The 23,819-nt window shown below is 40.9% G+C and overlaps 1 protein-coding gene across 3 annotated transcripts in view; it reads right to left on the bottom strand.

The window, feature by feature from the left end:
- jak1 (Janus kinase 1) overlaps positions 1-23,819 on the bottom strand; it is a 168,807-nt gene that overhangs the window by 55,823 nt on the left and 89,165 nt on the right. For all 3 annotated transcript variants that reach the window (XM_067990391.1, XM_067990390.1, XM_067990388.1), the window contains 6 exons: positions 18,570-18,726; positions 17,389-17,552; positions 10,819-11,173; positions 5,314-5,499; positions 2,153-2,310; positions 296-419 (listed from right to left, as the gene is read on the bottom strand). In XM_067990391.1, coding sequence (XP_067846492.1) covers positions 296-419; positions 2,153-2,310; positions 5,314-5,499; positions 10,819-11,173; positions 17,389-17,552; positions 18,570-18,726 — 1,144 coding nt within the window. The remainder of the gene's footprint in view (positions 1-295; positions 420-2,152; positions 2,311-5,313; positions 5,500-10,818; positions 11,174-17,388; positions 17,553-18,569; positions 18,727-23,819) is intronic.

Here is a 23,819-nt window from a genome sequence, read left to right as displayed (position 1 = left end):
AGCTTCCATTAAAATGAATGGAGGGACTATGGATACAAGAGGCTCCTCCCTGTCAGTAACATCACCACCATAGGTCTGGAGAGAAAGAACTCCAAAATCACATATCTGTTGGGTTTGGAAATTTGTTCCTTTTTTTAAAAATGGTAAAAAAAAGTGTTTGTCATATTTTTTCATGTGAGCATGAGAGAGCGCTGTTATACAAAGATTACACTCCCTAAATTTTCCTTCATCTAACAATGGGATTTAAAGAAACAACAGAAATCAATTGTTCAAAAAAGGTGCCCTCAATTGTTACCTCAGTGGTTCCATTGCATGCGACTGTCATGAGGATGTGGTTGAAATCTGTACAGCTCCATCGCAACACGTACATACCATCCTCGTTGCCTTCATGTTTCAGTTTGTTGATAGCATATTCAGTACTGATAAGAGCAAATTAGTCAAAAGGTCACAATTATGGTCTGCATTTATTAAAGTTATGAGGAAAAGTTGAAGAAGTTGGGCATGCTTTCTTTGGAAAATGGGAAACTTCAAAGTGACCTCACTGAAGTTTCAAGATTATGGAAGACAAAGGATTCAAATTCCAAAGGGTTCAAATCAAAAATTAGGAAGGCAGGTACAATGTTTTTTTACAAAGGGTGAAGAGAGTTGTCAATTAAGTTATCAGAAAAGACCATTGAAATGGACAGTATAAATGAGATTGAGGACCTCACATAAGTTTCTGAAGAAAGAAGAGATTAAGAGACCTTTTGCAACTTTGGCATCTTGTTCATTCCTGAACTTACCTTCAGACCCCTCACCACAAAGACTGCTTACCTCCATCTCTGTAACACTGCCTGCCATCACCCCTACTTCTGCCCCTTCGCTGCTGAAACCTTCTTAAATGCCTTGATCACCTCCAGATTTGATTACTCTAATGCTCTCCTTATTGGCTTATCTTTCTCCACCGTCCAGAAACACCAACTTGTGCAAAACTCTGCTGCATACATTCAGTCCCACACCAAGTCCTGCTTGCACATCAGCCCTGACCTACATTGGCTCCCTGGCTCCCAAACATAAAATTTTTAAATCCTCAGCGCCAACTTCAAATCCATTCTTGAGCTCAACCCACCTATTCATTGTCTCCTCCAGCCCTTTATTCCACCCCCCCCCCACAAACACTCCATTCCGCTGACTATGACATTTTGTGAATTCCCCTTATTCATCCCACCATTAGCAGCAGAGCCTTTAACTGCAGGGTCCTGCTCCGGATTCCCCCCCCCCCACCAAATCTATCTGTCTCCCCACCTTTAAAAACCTCAAAATCCATCTCTTCAAACAAATCTCCATCCCTCTTAAACGCTCCCTTCCTCGTTTTCCTTATGCCTATCTGTGAAGTACCTAGGGACATCTTTTACACTACTGGTGCTATATAGATTCAATGTTTTTGTTGTTGATATGGTAAATACAATTTCTTAGTGTTGGACACACAGAATAAAGTTTATAATTAATTCTTGCAAAAATCCCAACTAGGAAGGGAGGAAAGTAATTTGAACATGTGAATGCAGATTGGCTAATTGATTTTTTAAACTGGATGGACATCTGCCACTCGTTTGTTGAATGTTTCCACCAATCTTCAAATGGTTAAAACATGCCCAAATATGCTGTTGATTTCATCAGCTGCAGACTTTGTTTTAAATTGAGAAATCTACATGAAGCGCCACGGCCATAGTATAGGATACCGTCAGGTTTGAAAAGAGTGGAGCAGAAGACTAGGTAAATGAGGTAACAGGGATTAGGTGATGTCAAGCTTGGGTTTTTAAAGCCTGAAGATTTTAGGAAGACTGAGGAGTTCAACATTTCTGAGGTCCTGAGACAGTACAATGAGTTTTGATTTCAATGCAGTGAAGATGCGGGAAAGAGGAAGAACATGCAGAAAGTGAAACTGCAGCTTACAAGTAACAGGAGGGGATTGCTACTGGCTTTATTACAGCGATGGGTATGGGGACACTGAAACAGAAGGACTGATGCAGATCAACATTCCTTTGGGCTATTACATTTTTTGTTTGGCTATCAATTTTTTGATCGAAAGGTAGACTAATTCTACTGTTCTTACACGATACACAAAAAATGGGACAATTACATTTAAATAAAATTTCTACAATTTCCAGTTTACCGTATTGGTCCGTGGCAGCCATTTTTAATGTTGTGCACTACTAATGGCGGAGCCACTTCTGTGCAGAGGTAGTGGTGGGCATCTACCGTTAATCGAAAGTAGCCATCAACCAAGGACACCAAGGAGAGAGCTTCTTCATAGGAAGGCAACTTTAGCTCCTAAAACACAAAGAAACTAAAATCAGAAACAGTTTTTAACTACTTAATGCCAAGGTTACATTCTACTAATAATTGCCCAAATATGGTGTTAACATATTCACAAGGCACAGGTTTCTTAGTCAGTGTGGTAAGATGGAAAACCCATATTCAAACCGGTTTCTGATTATTAAATTGAAGTTAAGCAGCTGATACGAGTTCCATTGTGATAAGCAGTTTGCAAACCATTAAAAATCATTCTTTAAGTTCTCCTGATGGCTCAGTGGCTAAAAACACAGTACGGAATGGAACCGCACAGCTCAGGATCTGATTCCTGTCTGCGATAAGTTGGGGTGGCAGTGGAGCACTAAAGTTGGTCTCAGCACCGTTGGGATGAGGGAGGGAAAAATTCAGCTGAGGTTCATGCTCCTGATTGCTAGCGAGTGACCCTTGCTGGGAAGGGTGCATCTGTGGACAGGTCTGGGCTCAGCTGCAATACCCCACTGGGTTGAGCAGCCTGTCAACACTTGAAGATAAAAATTACTCTTATTGATGTTTACATACATATGCTTAATGCTTCCGCATCAAATTTCTTCCCATGCCATTTTAATGAAGGTGTTAACCCATTTATTTTAAGCAGTTTAATGCTTTTTGGTAAAATAACAGAGGGGAATAGGTACATGTGCATTAAGCATTCCCACTCTAACATTATGGACAGTAATTTCTACCCTTAGGATCACACATGAAGAATGTTTTAGGTGAGGTACTCAAGGCTGGCCTATGGTGCCTCAGTCTCAACGCCCGCAGATGAGGAGGGGAGGAATGTGGAAAAAAACATTTTAAAAAAAATCAACCTTTCTTGTCTCATGTATCCGACTCAATTTTTACAACTAACTTGCAAGAGTTGATAGATTGTAACATTTACAACAAAATTGCCTAAAGTAGACTTTGAAACGGAAGGTACTGTCAGTTGGGCGGTAAAATTCAACTTTGGTGGTGGGGGAGGGGAGCAAAACGGGCGGTAGCGGGTCGACTGCCCGTTATACACCTGGCCTGATTTTCCTTTCAACTGTTTCAAAGGAAAGGAAAAATCGGGCAGGGTGTTTAATGAGCAACTGATGAGGAGGAGGGGGGAGGACGAAGGGATTTTGGGATGCATAAGCGGTCAGATTTGGAGGAACACAGAGTTCTCAGAGGATGTAGGTCTGGAGGATTTTACAGAAATAGGGATGGGGGAGGCCATGAAGAGATTTGAACAGGATGATGAGCATTTTAAATTGGAGGCATTGGGGGACCAGGAGCCAATGTAGATCGGCAAGCACAGGGGTGATGGGTGAGTGGGGCTTGGTGTGGGTTAGGATATGGGCAGCAGAGTTTTGGATGAGTTAAAGTTTATGGAGGGTGGAAGATGGGAGACCAGCCAGGAGAGCATCGGAATAGTCGAGTCTGCGAGTGACAAAGGGATGGATGGCAGCAGATGGACTGAGGCAGGGGCGGAGACAGGCGATGCTATGGAGTTGGAGTAGGCAGTCTTTGTGATGGAGAGGATATGGGATCGGAAGCTCAGCTCAGCTCGGGGTCAAATACAAAGCCAAGGTTGCAATCAGTTGGTTTCAACTCGAGACACTGGCTGGGAAGGGGGATGGAATTGGTGGCGAGCATACAGAGTTTGTGGTGGGGGCTGAAGATGATGGCTTCAGTCTTTGCAAGTTTTTAACTGGAGGAAATTAAGGCTCATCCAGGACTGGATATCAGACAGGCAGTCTGGCAACGGAGGCAGTGGAAGGGTAGAGAGAAGTGGTGCAGAAGTAGAGCTGACACCATGTTTTCAAATGATGGCGCCGAGGGGCAGCGTATCGGTGAGGAATAGGAGGTGGTCAAAAATAGATCCTTGGGGGACTCCAGTGGTAACGGTACAGGGGCAGGAGGGACAAGCCATTGCTGGAGATGCTCTGGCTACGACTGAACAAGAAGAGAACCAAGCAAGTGCAGTCCCACTCAGCTGGACAACGGAGGAGAGATATCGGAGGAGAATGGTGTGGTTGACTGAGTCAAAGGCTGGTGAGAGGTAAAGAAGGACGAGGAGGGATAGTGCACCACAGTCACAGTTATAGCGGATACCATTTGTGACTATGGTAGAGGGGCTGCTGTACAAAGTAGAAAAAATGTCACACTGGTGCAGTAGGGGTGTTCTTTTGAAGGACGGAGGTACATTGTTGGGCAAAGTAGAGAGAGCATTATTCTGTAAATGGACTGGGAGTGGTTGATAGCTGACAAAAATGGGAAAAGTGTTTCATAGCCCTATTTGGAATGCCTTCAACCTTAATGAACATGAAATTCACCCCAAACTCAAACAAAAAAACTATTTATCCCCTCTTCACTCTGAACTTGGTAGGTTTGGCTGTGAAAATCTTTTACAGATTACTCATCAGCACACAGTACCTTGCTCACAATCCAAACTGCATATTTTTCTATTAACAGCATTAAACTTAACCACTTTAACTACACAACTAGGGTCCTATCTGTCTTCATAACTGACAGCCCTAATATTAACTCATTAAATATAGTGTGATGAAGCATCCTTGCCTACAGTATATGTTGGTCTTTCCTCTATCCACCTCTCTGATAAAATGCAACAGTTAAAAGGATTTGATACATAATACCATAAGAATATAGAACAAGAGAAGGCCATTCAGACCCTCAAGCCTGTTCTGCCATTGTATTAGATCATGGCTGGTATGTACCTCAACACCATTTACCTGCCTTTCCATCATATTCCTTGATACCCTAAATGATTTTTGCTTGCTCTAGATCACTATTCAGTGATCCTTCCTGGAAAGGTCCATGTCTGAATGCTGTTTAAAGATAGGATGGAGCTTGGCTGTGATATCCCCCCTCCCCTGCTAAGGCTCACAAATAAAGAATGCTACTTGGGCACTGTACTGGAGAATGACTGGTGCTCACAGAACTATAACTCAGCAAGAGTCAACGAGGAGGGGAGAAAATTAGGGGAAATTAAATACCTACCAGCTTTTTGTTGTCTTGTTTATTGATGATGACAGTGGAGTCCTTTATGACGATGTGTGTGATCTCGTAAAAGTCAGTAAATAGAATCCAGCCCTCATTTTGCACACTTTTGCTTTCACCAGTCTTACTGATTTTGCTGTCCTTCTTCTTCTTCAATTTATTTTTCTCTTTCAAATTCACTGTAGACTTTAATGGGGAAAAAAAGACAATGTTACAGAACATGTCATATGTTAGGGAGAAACACTGATGATGTTAGGTCTTAGATCCTACTAGAGTTGATCGTTCTGACAAAATAGAACAACATGGTTGGCTGCCAAATGGGACTAACTCAATACTTCAATCTAATCATTTTTTTGAGAGAGTATGTAGTTTGGACCATGACCTGTAGGACCTGCTCCTACATGTCTCCTGACACTGTTCTTGAACTGGCTGGTAGAAAGCACTTGACGCCCCTCTCTTTCCAAACTTCTCTTCCCCTTAGAGGGAGTTCAGCTTTATTACCTTTGGAGGCCAGGAAATGTTTATGGAGAACTTTCCTCAGAAAATTAATGGCTGAGATACAGCCCATGATAGGATAGATTATACATATTAAAGTACTCTGCAGTCAGTTGTTTAGGCCGATCCCGAAAACTAAAATCCTCAATTATCCACTCTCTCAAATATCTATCCAAATTCTCCCTTACTTTTTCCACACTATCTGCCTCCCTGGGTAGTTCATTCCACATATCCACCACCCTCAGCATAAAGTAGTTAAATCTAAACTTTCTGTACACTTTCCTTCTTCTAAGCTTGAGCCCGTGTCCCTGCTTCTGGGGTTTCTGGCAATCTTAAACAAATTTTCAGGCTTCAATTAATCTAATCCTTTAAGAATCCTGAATAATTGAATAATATATCCCTTGAGTCTTCTCCAGAGAAAAACAATCCCAGGCTCTTCAAATCCTCCTGCTACCTCAGATACCTTAACCTAGTTTGGTTGCTCTTTTCTGCTCCCTCCAATGCCTGATCGACTTGCGGTAGTACAGTGACCAAAAGTGTGCACATTACTCCGTGTGTGTCTGTACCAGTACCTTGTACAAACTTAATCATCATCATCTCCTGGGATTTGTGCACTATTCTTCTGACTATACATCTCAAGATCTGGTTAACTTTCTTTTCTGCTGCTGAACATAATGCTGTATCTTTCAGTGAGCTCTCTACCGATACCCCCACATCCCTATTCTGTGTTGTATTATGTAGCCTTGTGCCATTTAGTTTATATGCCCACTAAAGAAAGAAACAAACAAAGTCTTACATTTATATAGTGCCTTTCACAACCTCAGGACGTCCCAAAGCGCTTTACAACCAATTAAGTAGTTTTGAAGTGTAGTCACTGTTGTAACTGTTTATTGCCTCTGTCTAGTTTAATTACCTTGCATTTGTGCATCTTACTGCTCCTTGCCACTTATCAATTCATTGTCCCAAACTATCCAGATCCCTTCATATTTGGTTTGCCTGTTGTTTATTGTTTGATTCGCCCCCCCAAGTTTCTCCAGGCGTTTCTCACAACTCAGACCTTTGACACTAGAGATCAGGCTCTTCTCTGCACCGCCTTCAGGGCTTGAAGTCTTCCTGGTGTCTCGGCGACCAGATCTGGATGCAGTACTCAAGATGCAGTCTGATCAGAGTGTTGTCCAGTTTGGTCACAACATTCTGTGACTTATATTCTACTGCTTTGGCTATAAAGTTCAACATTCTACTTGTATGGTTGATTGCTGCTCTGCATTGGCTGGACACGTGAAGCATTGGGTCAACTAAGATGCATGGGTCTCTTTCATCTTCATCTTCAGCTACTTCAGTAGTGTTCATACAGTACATGTATTTCTTATTTTTTCCTCCTATGTGCAGCACTTTACATTTGTCTGCATTAAATTTCATCTGTCATTGCATTGCCCATCTATATATTTTGTCAAACCCATTCTGTAATTTCTGAATTACCTCCTCCAGTTCCACTGCCCCTCCTAGTATGGTATCATCTGCAAATCTGGCCACTTTGCATGAGTTTCTGAATCCAAGTAATTTAATGTGAATTATAAACAGTAGTGGTCTCAACACCAAGCCCCGTTTCTCCCCCAACCTAACATAAATCATCGAATGGTTAGGATCAGTGAGTGGTTAGGATCTGGAATGCACTGCCAGGGAGGATGGTGGAGGCAGATTCAATCATGGCTTTCAAAAGTGAACTTGATAAGTACTTGAAAGGGAAAAATGTGCAAGGCTACGGGGATAGGGCGGGGGAGTGGGACTAGCTGGATTGCTCTTGCATAGAGCCGGCATGTACTCGATGGGCTGAATGGCCTCCTTCCGTGCTGTAACCTTTCTATGATTCTATGAATGGCTACTTGTTGTTTTCCATACTTCAGCTAATTTCTTATTTCCCAGAGTTTACCCTTAGTCTCTATAATTTTGAGTTTAATAAGCAGCCTCTCGTATGGAACTTTGTCTCATGCCTTTTAGAAATTTAGGTATATCATATCGTCCTCTTGGGTTGTCACCTTCTCAAGGAAGTAAAAGGAGGTTGATCAAGCAGGGTTTTCTTATTCAGAATCCATGTTGACTGCTGCTTACTAGATTATTATTGTACAGACTATCCACAAGTTTACTCCTGATTATGATTTCTGATATATTACATGGAAGTAAAATTATTGCAGTTGCCTCTTTTTGTTTTGTTCTCTTTTTTGAATGTGGGCACCACATTAGCCTGTTTCCAATCTATTGTTCCCTTTCCTGTGTCCAGCAATTCTCTCAGATTGATAGTCAGTGCCTCATAAATCTCCCTAATCTCTTTGATAAATACCATCTATCCTTGGTAATATATTTGCTTTGAGCTCTTATAGCCTGTCTAGGACTTCTACCTCATTCACATTGAAAGTTTTCAGTCTTAAAAATGACTTCTAAGGACAAGATCCAGCTGTGTGTGGGGCTTAGAATTTTTTGTAGTAAATTAGAATTGTATGTGCACTAATATTAAGGATATCTAGCCTTCCAGATCAAAATGTCGGGAATATGCAGTGATGGTGCCTCACATCCAACCCCATTACATGTAATATCCAGGGGCACACATCAAAAAAAAGTCCACATGCATTGGGAGTGGCACTGAACACGAGGGGCCTGGTCTAGTGCATTTTTAGGTTGGCAAATATGTACACAGGAGTCCTGACCTAACACGTCCAGCAAGAATGTGGCATGTTCAAGTCAGACGCCTGATTTACACCCCGCCCGATTTTATGCTTCATTGACTTCAACATAGCGTAACTTCGAGCCAGGTCTAAATTAGTCATCCAACTGCAACACACCCTGTTCTCAACAGGTGTGTTAGTTTAAATCTGGGGCTCGGTTGAAAGGCTCAGATCATCCAACCGAGCTTCGGCCCATTGGAATATATAATCTAGTTACAGCAACATGCTTTCATCAGCATGGCACTGTACTTCTCCTTCTCACTCTCTCTTATCTAGCACAGAACTCACGTATTCAAAACACTTTACCCTGTGTAGACAGAGGAAGTGGTTTGAGTAAAAAAAAACACTGCCACTTCCTTGTAGTAGCAGATAACACACAACATTTTAAAAAGTCTATACACCTCTTAACAAATAACAAAGCTCCCTTGGGCTGAACACTCTCAATGTGGTTGTCATTGGCAATTCATATTTTCTTTAAAAGATTGAGGGAGTGGAATTGGTCCCCGGCTATAGCGCAAAATGAATCTTAGCAAATCAGTCGCCCATTTTATGGCCCACCCGATTTTTCTTTTCCATTGAAATATTGAGGACCAATTTCATCCCGACTTTCTGCAGATGGGCTCCAGTGATAAAACGCGGTGGATTTAAGTGATCAAGAAAGGAACTTTGTATTGACACTGAAACCTGTTTCCCATCCCATAATGTTTCTGTACTTTTCTTTAACGTTTGTTTTTTTAAACACGACATTCTACAAAAATGAAGTTTTGTTACAACAAAGATCCTGAGAAACAGGCAGCGCATAAAAGTAAATTGCCTCTGGTTCTTTTCCTGTCATGTGGTGCTGACTATGAGTGGACTTGAGCCATTAAAAGCATTGCATGTAGCCAGCAAACAGTAAAATTGAAGGGTGTACATTGTTACAATAAGACCTCCTGATCTGTCTTCAGAATCTGGTATCTACACCTCGAGCAATCAATTTATTTTCCTCCTCGTTGCTATTCCCCTTTCTAATTGCTTGTCTCCTATTTTTGTTGGAATTTTGCATTTACTAATCATATTATGCAAAACCTTCCTCTCCAATTTAAATTTTCTTCCCAATCACACTCCAGCAAAAACAAAGTGAGGTACAGCAACCATGGCGGTTCCTCATTTACCACCCCTCCCTCCCCATATACCCCAAAAATAAAATGTATTACGTGACAAACACAAGATGAATTTAGAACTTTACCATTAAACTTCATTCCATTAACTTCCTCCCTCTTCCACAAACAGCACAGCATACTTTGCAGGCTTCTGAGTATCTTGGTGCACTCTTCCATCCATCCCATAGTTCACGATCCTAACCCAGCCAGATTACTCCCCATATTCAAGGGATTCTTAGCCTTCAGGCCTGACCCCTGCTATAATCTGATGTGCACTGCCCAAGATGACAATTTCAAGGTGCCCTTGCAGTGCACGAGTGGCACACCTTTATTTATGTAACTATAGAAAGTTGCATCTGTGAATTTATTTATTTGCGTAATGGCAGCAACATAAGGAGCACAATTTATTTCTTCATTTATCTATCCACAGTGGATAAGGAGAACCCTATTTATCCATGGGCTCAATTTATTTTAAATATTTTTTATCCATCAGCAATGCCACAGGAGGTTGGCTTGTATTATTAAACAAGGAGAACCATGTCAAACTCTTGAGTAGCTGTAAGATCTGACAACAGGTGCAAATACAGATGGCAAACCTCAAGAAAAGTTGCCACAGTATAGCTAATTAATAGTGTCATAAACCATGTAAATGGTCTACGTAGGCATGCCACAAGGTGTTATCTGTCCACCTTTTCCACATTTACTGCTGCCCCATGCAAATCACTCACATACCTTGTGGCTCTTTTATTATAACAATACTAAATGTAAAAATAAACTAGCACATGATGTGGAATGGTGGTACAAGGTCTGAGATTCGAACCCTATTCTGAGCTGTGTTAGTTGATTTAAGCCATGGTGGTAGTGGGAATGCTACACTAGAACTTCTTTGAACTATGAAGGGGAAAAAAATTAACTACTCCTGATTGCTACCTAGTAAAACTTGTTAGAAACAGGTGTGTATGGGCATCAGGCGGGAATGGGCACAGTTACAATGCTCCCATAGTTGAATATCCTGCCACTACTCACTAGGTTCATACATGAGGTATGACCATTTAGATGAAATACTGGAGGGCTGCCATAGCAGCTATCTCCTACAGGGGACGAGGGAAGAAAATATGCTTGGGGGTTTAAAAAAAATGAACTCTTACCTCTTTTGGTACACGTCTCCATTTTATTCCCGCACTTCCTGTGACCATCACCTCATGTTCTCTCTCTTTCTGTTCCTTCTCAATGGGCTCACAGTTGGACATCACCCGTTCGTTTTCTGCTGAGATCAACAGGCTTGTTGGTTCGTATGTTTCTATCCCAAAATTCTTGGTCAAAGACTCTAGGGTAGCTAGGTACTTGACCTTGAGGTCATGAGGGGACACGTTGCTATCGCTCACGGTCCTGTGGTTGAACTCTTTCAGAAAATTCTTGAAGACATTATTGATTCGGCACCTGGTCAGGATGTTTCGCTGTTTGATGCTTTGGTTCAATGTTTCAGGGATGTAATGTTTGTAACTGAAAAAAAAGGAAATCTTATTTACTCAGAGTGGTAAGAATGTGGAACGCACTACCACATGGAGTGGTTGAGGCGATTAGCATAAATGCATTTAAGGCAAAGCTAGATAAACACACGAGGGAGAAAGGAATAGTAGGATATCTGATTGGGTGAGATGAAGTAAGGTGGGAGGAGACTCCACCATAGACCTGTTGGGCCGAATGGCCTGTTTCCATGCTGTAAAATTCTATGTAATTCTAGGTAATTATTTTACAATAGCACATGTTACCTATCCTTTATTTACATTATCTTTTCACTATGGGACAACAATTAGGAACATAGGAACAAGAGTAGGCCATTCAGCCCATCGAGCCCATTCCGCTATTCAATGTGCTCATGGCTGATCTGTATCCCAACTCCATTTATCCACCTTTGCTCCATATCCCTCAATACCCTTGGCTATCAAAAATCTATCAATCTCAGATTTAAAATTATTAACTGAGCTAGCATCTACTGCTTTTTGAGGGAAAGAGTTCCACACTTCCACCACCCTTTGCGTGAAGAAATGTTTCCTAACTTCTCTCCTGAATGACCTGGCTCTGGTTTTAAGATTATGCCCCTTGTCCTAGACTCCCCAACTAGTGGAAAAAGTTTCTCTCTATCTACCCTATCAATTCCTTTCAAAATCTTAAAAACCTCAATCAAATCAACCCTTAACCTTCTATATTCCAGGGAATTCAAACCCCTAGTTTATGTAATCTCTTCTCATAATCTAACCCTTGGAGCCCTGGTAACATTCTGATGAATCTGCACTGCACTCCTTCTAAGGCAAATATATCCTTTCTAAGTTGCAGTGCCCAGAGCTGTACACAGTACTCTAGATGTGGTCTAAGCAGGGCTTTGTATAGCTGTAGCAAAACTTCCCTTTATATTCTAGCCCTTTAGATATAAAGGCTAACATTCCAGGAGCCTTTTGATTATTTTTGTACCTGACCACTACATTTTAGTGATCTGTGTACATGGACCCCTAAATCTCTTTGGACCTCCACTGTTCTTAGCTTTTCACCATTTATAAAATACTTGGATCTATCCTTTTTTGGTTCAAAATGGATGACCTCACACTTAACTGCATTGAAATCCATCTGCCACAGTTTTGCTCACTCACTTAATCTATCAATGTCTCCTTGTAATTTTATGCTCCCATCTACACTACTTACTACACTACCAATCTTTGTGCCATCAGCAAACTTGGACATATGGCTCTCTAATGTGTTATCTAAGTCATGAATAAATGTAGTGAATAGTTGACCCTTGTGGGACACCACTAGTCACCTTCTTCCAATTTGAGTGCATAACCATTATCCGTATTCTCTGTCTTCTTCTGCCTAACCAATCTCCTAACCAGGTCAATAATATGACTTCAATTCTATGAGCTTTAATTTTAGTCAACAGTCTCTTATCAAATGCCTTCTGGAAGTCCATATAAACTACATTCATAGACATCACCCTGTCTACTACTTTAGTTACTTGCTCAAAAATTCAATTAAGTCTGTTAGACATGACCTACCCTTTACAAATCCATGTTGGCTCTCTCTAATCAGCTCAAATTTTTCTAAGTGCTCAGTCACACTGTCCTTAATTATAAATTCCAATAACTTCCTCACAACAGATGTTATGCTAACAGGTCTATAATTTTCTGGTTTCTCTCTCACACCTTTCTTAAATAATGGAGTTACATTTACAATTTTCCAATCTAAAAAGGGCCAATTCATGAATTGAGAGAGCTCTGGAAGAATTTTCTCACCTACTTCCTTTAAAACCCTGAGGTAGAAACCATTAGGTGCTGGGGATTTACCAGTTTTTGCTGCCATTATTTTTTGCAATACTATTTTTTTTGCTTACATTAACTTTAGTGAGTTCCAGTCTTTGATTCATTAATAGTTTCCCTGGAATGTCAGGTATATTATCCTCTTCCTCTACTGTGAAGACTGACGCAAAATAATTATTCAACAAGTCTGCCATTTCCTTATTTTCATTTGCAGTATTACCTGCATTTGTTTTTAAAGGACCCACATTACCCCTGACTACCCTTTTTCTTCTAATATAATTGTAAAATCTTTTTGTGTTAATCTTGATATCTCTTGCAAGTTTCTCTTCATATTCCCTTTTTGCAACTCTTACTATCTTTTTTGTCTTCTTTTGTTGTTCTTTACATCCCTCCCAGTCCCCTGGATCTACATTGTTCTTTGCACATTTGTATGCTCTTTCCTTTAGTATTATGTTATTGTTCACCTCTGTTGTCGACCATGGCTGTTTTATTTAGTAAGTAGAGCTCTTGCTCCTTAAGGGTATATGCTGGTCCTGTATTAAGCTAAATTCTTTTTTGAACACCTCCCACTGTTCATCTGTAGTTTTACCCAATAACAGTTTTGACCAGTTTGCTGTCATCAGCCTCTCATCTCATCTTGTTCAAGTTGGCCGTACCAAAATCTAGAATCGTAGTAACTGTGTTATGTTTTTCCTTTTCAAATCTAACCTAGAATTCGATCATATTATGATCATTGTTAGATAAATGTTCCCTTACTGTCAGATTATTAACAACGTCTGGCTCATTACTCATTACTAAATCTAGTATAGCCTGCTCTTTTGTTGGGTCCAGAACATATTGCTCCAGAAAACTATCTTGAAGGTACTCAAGAAATTCACTACCTTTCTGACTTGAGCTACTCTGCTCTTCCCAATCTATATGAAAATTAAAGTCTCCCATTAAACAACTCTGCTTTTGCTACAAGCCTCTCTAATCTCTGAATTAATACATTTTGCCACTTCATTGCTGCTACCAGGAGGTATGTAGACAACTCCAATTATAGTTTTAAGTCCTCTCTTATTCCTCAATTCTAACCATAAAGTAGCCACTGATTGCTTTCCCTTACCTAGATCTTCTCTTACTAATGTTATAATAGTATCTTTAATCAATAAGGCTACCCCTCTTCCTCCTTCAGTTTCCCTATCCTTTCTAAAGGCCTTATAACCTGGAATATTTAACTCCTAATCATGACCAGCTTGCAGCCATGTCTCAGTAATGACCACCATGTCATACCTTCTAAGCTGTATTTGAGCCTCTAATTCACTCAATTTATTTCTTATGCTCCCTGCGTTAGTGTATAAAACCCATATATGGGCAAGCGACCCTAACCTGTCCTTCTGCCTGGATGCTGTCTTTCTCACACCATTTAACTTAACACGTTTCTTATCTGTCACTTCTGCTTTAACGACTTTAGTTATTTTAGTATTCCCTTCACCTGGAGGATCTAGATCACAGTTTGTGACCCTGAACTCTGCTCTTATCCCTTTTTAAAAAATCTTTACACCATCATTTTTACTATTGTTTCTGACTGAGCTCTCCTTCCCCTTCCCCCTCCCCCCCCCCCCACCATTAAATAGTTTGAAGTCCTTTTTACCACCCTATTTATCCTTTCCGCTAGGACTTTGGTCCCAGCCCAGTTCAGGTGCAGCCCATCCCAATGGTACAGCTCCCTTCTGTCCCAGTGTCCCTTGAAATGGAACCCCTCCTTTAGTCACGTGTTCACTTTCCTGATCTGTTTGTCCCTATGCCAATTAGCACATTTCTCGGGTAATAATCCTGAGATTACCACCCTTGAGGTCCTGCTTTTTAATTTAGCTCCTAACTCCTGATACTCCCTTATCAGGACCTCCTCCCTTTTTTTCTAATGTCCGTGGTCCCGACATGGACCACGACAACTGGATCGTCCCCCTCCCTTTCCAAGTTCCTTTCCAGCCGCAATTAGCATTCATGTTTTTTTTAATTGATTTTAGTGCATAGTTTTAATATATTACATACAGGATGGTGATATCTTAGTTTATCTTGTCCAAATTAACTCAACATCCTATGGGATCTGGTGCAATTGCCTAATACCCCATAGAGGCTAGTACTGCATAACCACAGCTCATGAGGTCAGGTGATGCAGCTCTGCACACTCCAAGGTCCTGTGTTATAGATCAACATCCTTCATGTGCATCATGGATTTAAGAGATACAATCTCAATATTATGAAGAACAAAAAAAACTGAAAATATAATCTTAAAAATGACACTAAATGCCCATCAGAGATTGCAGACACTTGGTGTCTTTTAATGATTAAGCTGTTTCTGACTAATAATTGCACTGCAGCATTGATGAATCAGTGTGACAGAAATAGCCTTAAAAGCAATACAGGTATAAGAATGGAGATGCATTTTCTCCTAAAGCTACCAGCGAGCAAAACTCTGACGGCTGAAGGATCTTTGAATATGTGTGAAGGAGCATTTGCAGCCCACTTCCCCTTTATCTGTGTCTCTTTAGTAGACTTCACCAACTGACTTCCAACATGTGGGTCTTCATTTTTTCTGTTCTCTGTGATCACAGAAAAGGGGGTGGCTTTGGCTTCTGAAAGTTCCCTTGTCAGGAGTTTGGCAGTACGGCTACCAATGAAACAGATTTCTGCCCTCCCAAGAGTCGACTGTTACCAGATAGCCCATTTTGTGTACACAAGAATAACATCAACTTGAGTGAATGGCCTACTGGAAGCCTGAAATGAGACAATGAATTACCTACTGCCCTAGGTCATATGGATAACAGTTTCAATGGCTATCTCACTAAGATCCCAATTTCCACCCTTTATCTTTTCCCCTTACTTACTCACTCACACACAAATGTATGCACTCAAGAGCAATACAATGACACACAGAATACTACCATATAAGCACTGCTTGAAGAGGTATCTTGCAGCCAGCATTATAGAATGTGGTTCATTTTAGTTTTGGAAGGCTTTCTGCAGGAGCTAGCCAGCATTCCCAGTACCATGGAATTAAACAACACCTCACAGCACTCTGTGTCACTCATTCCATCTGTTGCAAGCACTAACACAGCTATAAGCACCCTGAAGGATTAAGTTAGTGAGTTTGAGTAAGGAGAACCAGATGAGCCATAGTGCATGTGACAGGAGAAACAAGTGGAGGTGGCAGTGGAGGAGTGTCATGTTTCAGGATCCTTAGACCATTTTTCCCCAGAAAGGAATTGGGCAAAAGTTACTTTAAATGTGATTTAAAACACAGCGTAGTCATCCAAGTTAAAAAAGGGGGTATGAGATGTTAGGTAGTTAAGCTGCCAGTAGGCTAGCTTTGATGTTGTTTCCTCAGACGGTAAATAATAACCAATTAGCTTGTTTCAGAAATCACTAAATACCTCACAGCCACTGTATTGGAAAGTCTTTTATCCCTTTTTGTGGCTGTGAACAGTGAGAGAGGTAAAACAGAGACATTGGCCTCAATATTGACCCATTAACTGCCATTAAGTTAGCAGGACTTCCACGTCTCCGGCCCTGCTGGTTCTATGGCCATTTTCGGCCACCCCTGCACCCTCCCCACCTCCTTGTAAATATTGGGACCATGAGAGGGGAAAGGAGTGGAGGAGCAGTTAAAATGGAGCAGCTCCATTTCCCACCAATCTGCGATTTTAACGCCGCTTATTTTGGTAGTGGACTCCGGCAGGAGCCTGTAATAAATGGAAATCGGGGGTCCCATGACATACATAGGGCCTCAATGGCATTTTAATCCCCTGCTGAGTGGGGCACCCGCTGTGACCGTGCCACCAGGTAAACCTGTCGGGAAGCCAACTTTCTGTAGTGGGTCCTGCAGGACCAGGAGTGCTTCGTCCTCTCCCACCGACCAGCGGCATACAATTGAGAAAAAGTTGATACAAAAGTGTGACAAAACATGACAACAGGAAGCAAGGGTTTATAGACAGGAACTGTGTGCAGACATAGGTTTGTTCAAAAACCAGGAACCGCAAGTTAATAATTAGGAAGTTAATGCAAGATGGGGAGTCAGATAAAACTATCACTCAAAGGGTAATAACAGTTGAGGAATATGTACGCAGGAAGGGCCATTGCAGCTGGCAGTATAAATCGATTCAGGAGACAATTAAATGTCTTTCTGGAGAGGCTAAGGATTGAAGCATATGGAGGGAAGATGGATAGGACAGGTTCCAATCGATTAATAAAGGGACTTGTGGGGCCCAATGGCCATTTCCTATTTTTAACATCTTTAAGTCTTTATAATTTACAATGATTCGGTGGAGAACAAGAAATATTTTAAAAGAAGTTACCGTGTAGCAAATTCTAATCCAAAGTTACATTCCAATTCCCTCCTTTTCTGCCAGGTCTTCACACTCTCACCTCAATTCCTTGGAGATCTCTTGTAGTGGTATTTTCCGGTTAAGGGCCTGATGTGTCATGGCCAGCACAGCCATCCCCAGGCACTCATTCTCTATTTCATGAAATTCGTAATCGTTTTTAGGATCTCGAACAGGTGCCAGACCTTTGATCAAATCATATTGTCCCTGGAACAAGAAAATTGTAAGCTTTCTTTAAAAAACAGCAGTCCGACATAAATGGCACTGTCTATCAGGATTACTCACTAACCTTTACCAAGAACTCTCTCTCTGTCTTTCGCATTCGCACACTTTGTCTGTCTCTCTTTCTCTCTCTCTCTCTTTCCAACTATCTTTTTCGCTCTCTCTTTGTCTTTCTCTCTCTTTCTGTCTGTCTTACTTTCTTCATCTGTCTTTGTCTGACCTGGTACGATTTTAATGGAGGCCCAGAGAAACAAAAAGGATCAACTCTCTTGGAGATCACAGATGAGAGGCAGGTGGTCCCAGGTACATAGTACAAGTATGACAGCAACCCTCTTTATTTTTATGCTGGTGTTGGAGGCAGCCAGATTCTTTAGCCACTGGCAGGGGAAGCAGCTGATGCATTCCTAACCATCCCGCCATGCCAGAGAAGCAAAACACAGGTTTAGAAATCACCTCAAAAATAAATAGGTCATAATTTCAATAATAAACAAAAAAATCTGTAAATTATTTATCATTTGTGATCAATATTCAACAAACAATATTGACTGATTCTAATATTAAGCCTTCAACAGAATATTCCCAGCGCATGCAGGTTGAGCTGTCATACAGGAGCTTATTGTGAATTGACAATATTCTAATTTCAGCAACAAGCAGTCAAACCTGAGTTTAAAAATTATTGGGAATAAACGATGCCTTGGAAGATTGATGTTTCTATGCATCAAACCAAGAAGATAGCTGCAAAGTAAGTGCATTCGTCAGCATTGCCTGACAGCATCCAGATAAGTAAACTGATCTGTGTTAGTCACTTAAACCACATGTACAAGCATTACATGATTCAGGATATTGCATATTTCTTTGCGTGCAGCTGTAATTCTTATATTGCTGAACAAAGTTCACTGAAGAATTCAAATCAATCACAAATTAAACTGCAGTTCCTTGAGGTTAGGAATCTCCGGAATTTGACAAATCCCAATATCAAAAACTTTTTTTTTAAAATCCTACCTGAGCAAACAGGTATTCCAGGGAATTTGCATCCAAAAGAGGCGTTCCGTTTTCTGTACTTTTGGGATCGTAGCCATTTTTCGGCTTCCGTACGGGAGAGTACCTCCAGACAGGTTGCTCGTTTTCATTGGATCCGTGCCAGTTTCCAAAGAAGAACCTGCAGAAACAGAGTATTGTTGGTGCCGGAGGTCAGTCAATGTGGCAATAGTGACGGAGTACAATCGATACTCTTGACTCACAGTGCCGTGGTGGCTGAGAGCATTTGATGTCCAACGTGCAGCGCTATGGGCTGTTTAATACTGTATTTTATTCCTACAGTCCCCACAAGTTCTCAGTCTTGGCTGTGGCATCAAAGGGAAGACACTAAGCAGAGGCCAGGCACAAGTCACAACGAGATTTTCTTGTTTTAAGATAACATAGATAGCATAACAACAGGCTCAATTCCATAATGTGCAGTGTGTTTACCAACTGAGGCACCAGGGAAGCTGAGATGCCTTTTTTTAAAGTAGATCCTGATGACAAGATTTTATCATTACTTGAGATTTGGAAAGGAAACAGTGACGCAAAAGACATCATTTTCAAGGTACTATGAACAGCTGACTCATATTGGGTACAGTTCCAAGGATGCTGACCGTCCTTCATTACCTCACATAATTAGCCATTTTGCACAGTGGGTGTTGGAAAGCTATTTGTACGAAGGTTGTGCAATAGCTGGGTCTAATCCTGTCCTCACCTGACATCCACACACACATATACTTTCCATCAGGTGGTCCACGGATAACAGTCAGGAAAGCAGCAACCTAGCCAGGAAAACGAGTCCAGAAAAATTTACGCCAATTATCGCCTCCCTACAGCTACCCTGGCTGAGGTTGGCTAACTCAGTCAAGACTGGGGATTGAACTTGGTGTTTTCCTTACCTGTATGATCAGTGCCACACTGGACAGTGCACTTACCTACTGGACCATCAAGAAAAGCTATTAAAATTCGTTAAAATTTAATCAGACATAGCCAGATATTGGAAGGAACTTCAATAGTTACATATCTTAGCAAGGAGCCTGTACAAGGCTGACACATGGGCTAAATATCTCAAGTCTGGGTCTTCCTGATAAGCAGACAGAGCCTCAAATGTTTGCGTCAAATTGGTATTTACACAGTCCATTTATACCAAAGCCACTGTACACTGCTCCTGTCTATAAATAGCTATTCCAAATCAGCTAAACAAAAAGAAAGCAGCAAAATAAAAATGAAAAACAAAAAGCTGAAAATACACAACAGGCCGGTCAATATTTGTATAGAGAAAAATGAGGTTTTGGGTGTGTACCCTTCATGTTCTGTTGAAAAGAACACACCCGAAATGTCATAACTTGTCTTTTCTCTTAGCAAATGCTGATTGAGCTGCTGTACATTTCCAACTTTTTCTGTTTTTTCTTTAAAAATAAACCAGCTGTTGTGTGCCAATAACAACACTTGACTCAAACAGAATAAACAGACCTATGAAGCTTTATAACATGAAGTTGTGTAACTCAGCATCCATCACCCTTCCCACTAACCCCACTACGTTCTACTGAGATCATCATCTCACCAATGCCATTTTGGAGAGGCAGCGAGAAGGGCAGGAGCCTCCTTGTGCGGCAGGGTCATGCCCAGGATGATCTCATCCCTCTCCTAGCTATCACTATCAAACAGTATTGGTGGAGGTCTGCAGCAGGTTGCTCACCTCATGCACAGGTAGTGTCTGATGCAAAGAGGACAGAGCGGTGAAAATATACTCTCAATGAAATTAGAAATACAGATTACCAATATCTTAATTTTTATATTTTGAAAAATTAAATTAAGAAAATGTAAGCTTACTGTTCTTTTATAAAAACAATTGATGCAAAATGCATGTATATTACTCAAATGCTAAGATGAATATTGTACCCAACCTATCCTAAAGCCATTGCACTTCACAACTTATTGCACCTGTTGTTTGTCCTGTGCCATAACTTATCCAAACCCCTAACCATAAACCGCTGCTCAGAACACTAACTGCAAAGGTTCCCCTTTCATACTGCAGGCATGAAAGTATGAATTTTGTGTGATTTTGTTTAGAACAACCATTTTCTTTTTGTCTGACTCAGTTGGCTATAGAATGGCAGCATCAGACGAATGCATAGAAACCAGCTGCTTTTCCTCAGAGAATTATCACAGGTTCCAGAGAGATTTCCAGTCTCTCGCACACCTGCATATGCAGGCACAAAATTAAACTGTTCCTACAAGATAATATTGTGTCTCATACTATTCCTCTTTCTCCTCTCTTTTCCTGAACTCTGGGATGGGGAATACCAGCAGCTGGTATTCGAGTGGCCATTCTTCACATGTAAGTTTAGATAGTGGCTGAGATCGGATAACCCAGCACAGATTTGGGATCAAACCCAAGACCTTCTTGGGCTATGTGGCTCGGTTCTACTGTGGGCAATAAATTTACTCACTGAGCATCGCGGGGGTGGGGGGTGTCCAGGTGGAATTTTTATGTTTTTAACATCTGGTGGAGAAACTTTTAGAGACAATAATCCGGGACAAAATTAATTGGCAATCAGAAAAGTATGCACTAATATATGAAAGTCAGCACGGATTTGTTAAAGGAAAATCATGTTTGACTAACTTGATTGAGTTCTTTGATGAAGTAACAGAGAGGGTTGATGAGGGTAGTGCGGTTGATGTTGTGTATATGGACTTTCAAAAGGCATTTGATAAAGTGCCATTGAATAGATTTGTAGGGCAATATTAAAGCCCATGGGATTAAAGGGACAGTGGCAGCATGGATACAAAAAAGACAGAAAGCTAAGAGTAGAGGTGATCGGTTGTTTTTCAGACTGGAGGGAAGTATACAGTGGTGTTCCCCAGGGGTCAGTATTAGGACCACTGCTCTTTTTGATATAGAAAAATGACCTGGACTTGGGTGTAGGAGGTACAATTTCAAAGTTTGTGGATGACACAAAACTCGGAAATATAGTAAACAATGTGGAGGATGGTAACAGACTTCAGGAGGACATAGATAGACTGGTGAAATGGGCAGACAAGTGGCAGATGAAAATTAATGCAGAGAAGTGTGAAGTGATGCATTTTGGTAGGAAAAATGAAGAGAGGAAATATAAACTAAATGGTACAATTTTAAAGGGGGTGCAGGAACACAGAGATGTGAGGGTGCACATACACAAATCTTTGACGGTGGCAGGACAAGTTGAGAAGGCTGTTAAAAAAGCAATGGGATCCTGGGCATTATAAATTGAGGCATAGAGTACAAAAGCAAGGAAGTTATGCTAAACCAATATAAAACACTGGTTAGGCCTCAGCTGGAGTATTGTGTTCAAATTTTTTTTATGCTGCGAGTTGTAATGATCTGGAATGCACTGGCTGAAAAGGCAGTGGAAGCAGATTCAATAGTAACTTTTAAAAGGAAATTGGATAAATACTTGAAGGGAAAAAATTTACAGGGCAATGGGGAAAGAGCAGGGGAATGGGAGTAGTTGGATAACTCTTTAAAGAGCCAGCACAGGCACAATGGGCCGAATGGCCTCCTCCTGTGCCGTATCCTACTACGATACTATGATAAAGACATTGTTGATTAAATTTTAAAGCTCTGCTGTTAAACCATCGAGTTTCCAAGGACTATTTAGTGAACAGATCAAGTATAAAAAGCTGATAATGGAACCAAGCTCTGAAAAGGCGTGTATGAAAGAATAAGCCTGTTAATAGCAGTTCGAAACTACTCATTATTCAGCTTTTAGAGAAGGGTTACATTGGACTGAATTCTCACTTTTATAATTAAAACTAGTGGATCTCTCATGGCAGTGCTCACAATAAGACAAAGGATACACAGATAACATACAATGTATTATTCTACTCCTAAGGTACAGCTATTAAAGGCCACACAGTCTAATTACTGTAATTTAATTTAACGTAATCGTCCAGATTTACCTTTGCTATGCCCTTAACTAACTTATATACTGCTAAAAGATCGTCTCTCAGACAACTCCTTACCAGGCTGAAAAGCCCAATTTTCTCCAGTCTTTCCTCAGACCCTTGACACTAAGGATCAGTCTTTTGGCTTTTCTCTGCATTGCCTCCAGCACTTGATTGTTTCCCTTGTTTCTCAGCAATTGGGCACAGAACTCAAAGTGCAGTTTGAGCACAGTTTAATCATCACCTCTGACTTATATTCTTTCTGGGTTTACTTTACATTTGTCTATAATAAACTTAACCTGTCATTTTTCAGCCCATATGCATGTTTTAGCCAACACATTCTGTAATTTCTGAGCTATCTTCTCTGAATCCACTGCCCCTTCCAGCTTGGTATCTTGAAAAGTAAGACTTTGCATTGAGTTTCTGAATCCTGGTTATTGAGATGAATTAAAAACAATAGCGGTCTCAACACTGAGCCCTGGGGTACAACACTAAATACTCCCTTCCCTCCCCCCCATCCCAAAATAACTACAAATCCCTATTGTTTTCCACCCTTCGGTCGATTGCCTAACCTTGCCCAGAGTTTACTCTGGATCCCCACAGCTTTGAGCCTCTTATAAGTAAATTTTTCAAATGTGTTTTGGAAATCTAGGTACACCACCACATCATAGGGTTTTCCACAGGGCACTTGGGTTGTCACTTCCTCAAAAGAAGTTAAGGAGGCTGCTTGGGCAGGATCTTCCCTTACTGAAGCCATGCTGACTGCAGCTTACAAGGTTATTTTTCTAAAACTACTCCTGATAATTGCATCTATTATATTACATGGAATTGAAGTAAGACTAATGGGTCTGTAGTTGTCCATGTCTGTTTTGTCACCCATTTTGACTAGCATTTTTTTAATTACAGTTTTTTTAAGATGGTTTTGCATCTGTAACAACATGTGATATCTTGAAGTGTGAGAAGAGCATAAGAAATAGGAGCAGGAGTAGGCCATACGGCTCCTCGAGACTGCTCCGCCATTCAGTAAGATCATGATTGATCTTTGACCTCAACTCCACTTTCCTGCCCGATCCCCATATCCCTTGATTCCCCGAGAGTCCAAAAATTAATCTATCTCAGCCTTTAATATACTCAATGACTCAGCATCCACATAGTTGGTTTTATAATTCCTAATCAAGTTGCATCTGTGTTATTAACTTATTTTTTTATTTATATTTTCGTAGTTCTCTCCCTCCTCTTCTGCAGGTGCTGACTCATACTAGGGTATTGTTTAATGGGTGCCAGTCGCCATCCAATATTCATGCA

The sequence above is a fragment of the Heptranchias perlo genome, chromosome 9, assembly GCF_035084215.1.
Source record: "Heptranchias perlo isolate sHepPer1 chromosome 9, sHepPer1.hap1, whole genome shotgun sequence".
In the NCBI taxonomy this organism is placed as follows: domain Eukaryota; kingdom Metazoa; phylum Chordata; class Chondrichthyes; order Hexanchiformes; family Hexanchidae; genus Heptranchias; species Heptranchias perlo.
The sequence above is the reverse complement of the archived record's forward strand: the minus strand, read 5'-3'. Positions and strand labels throughout refer to the sequence as shown.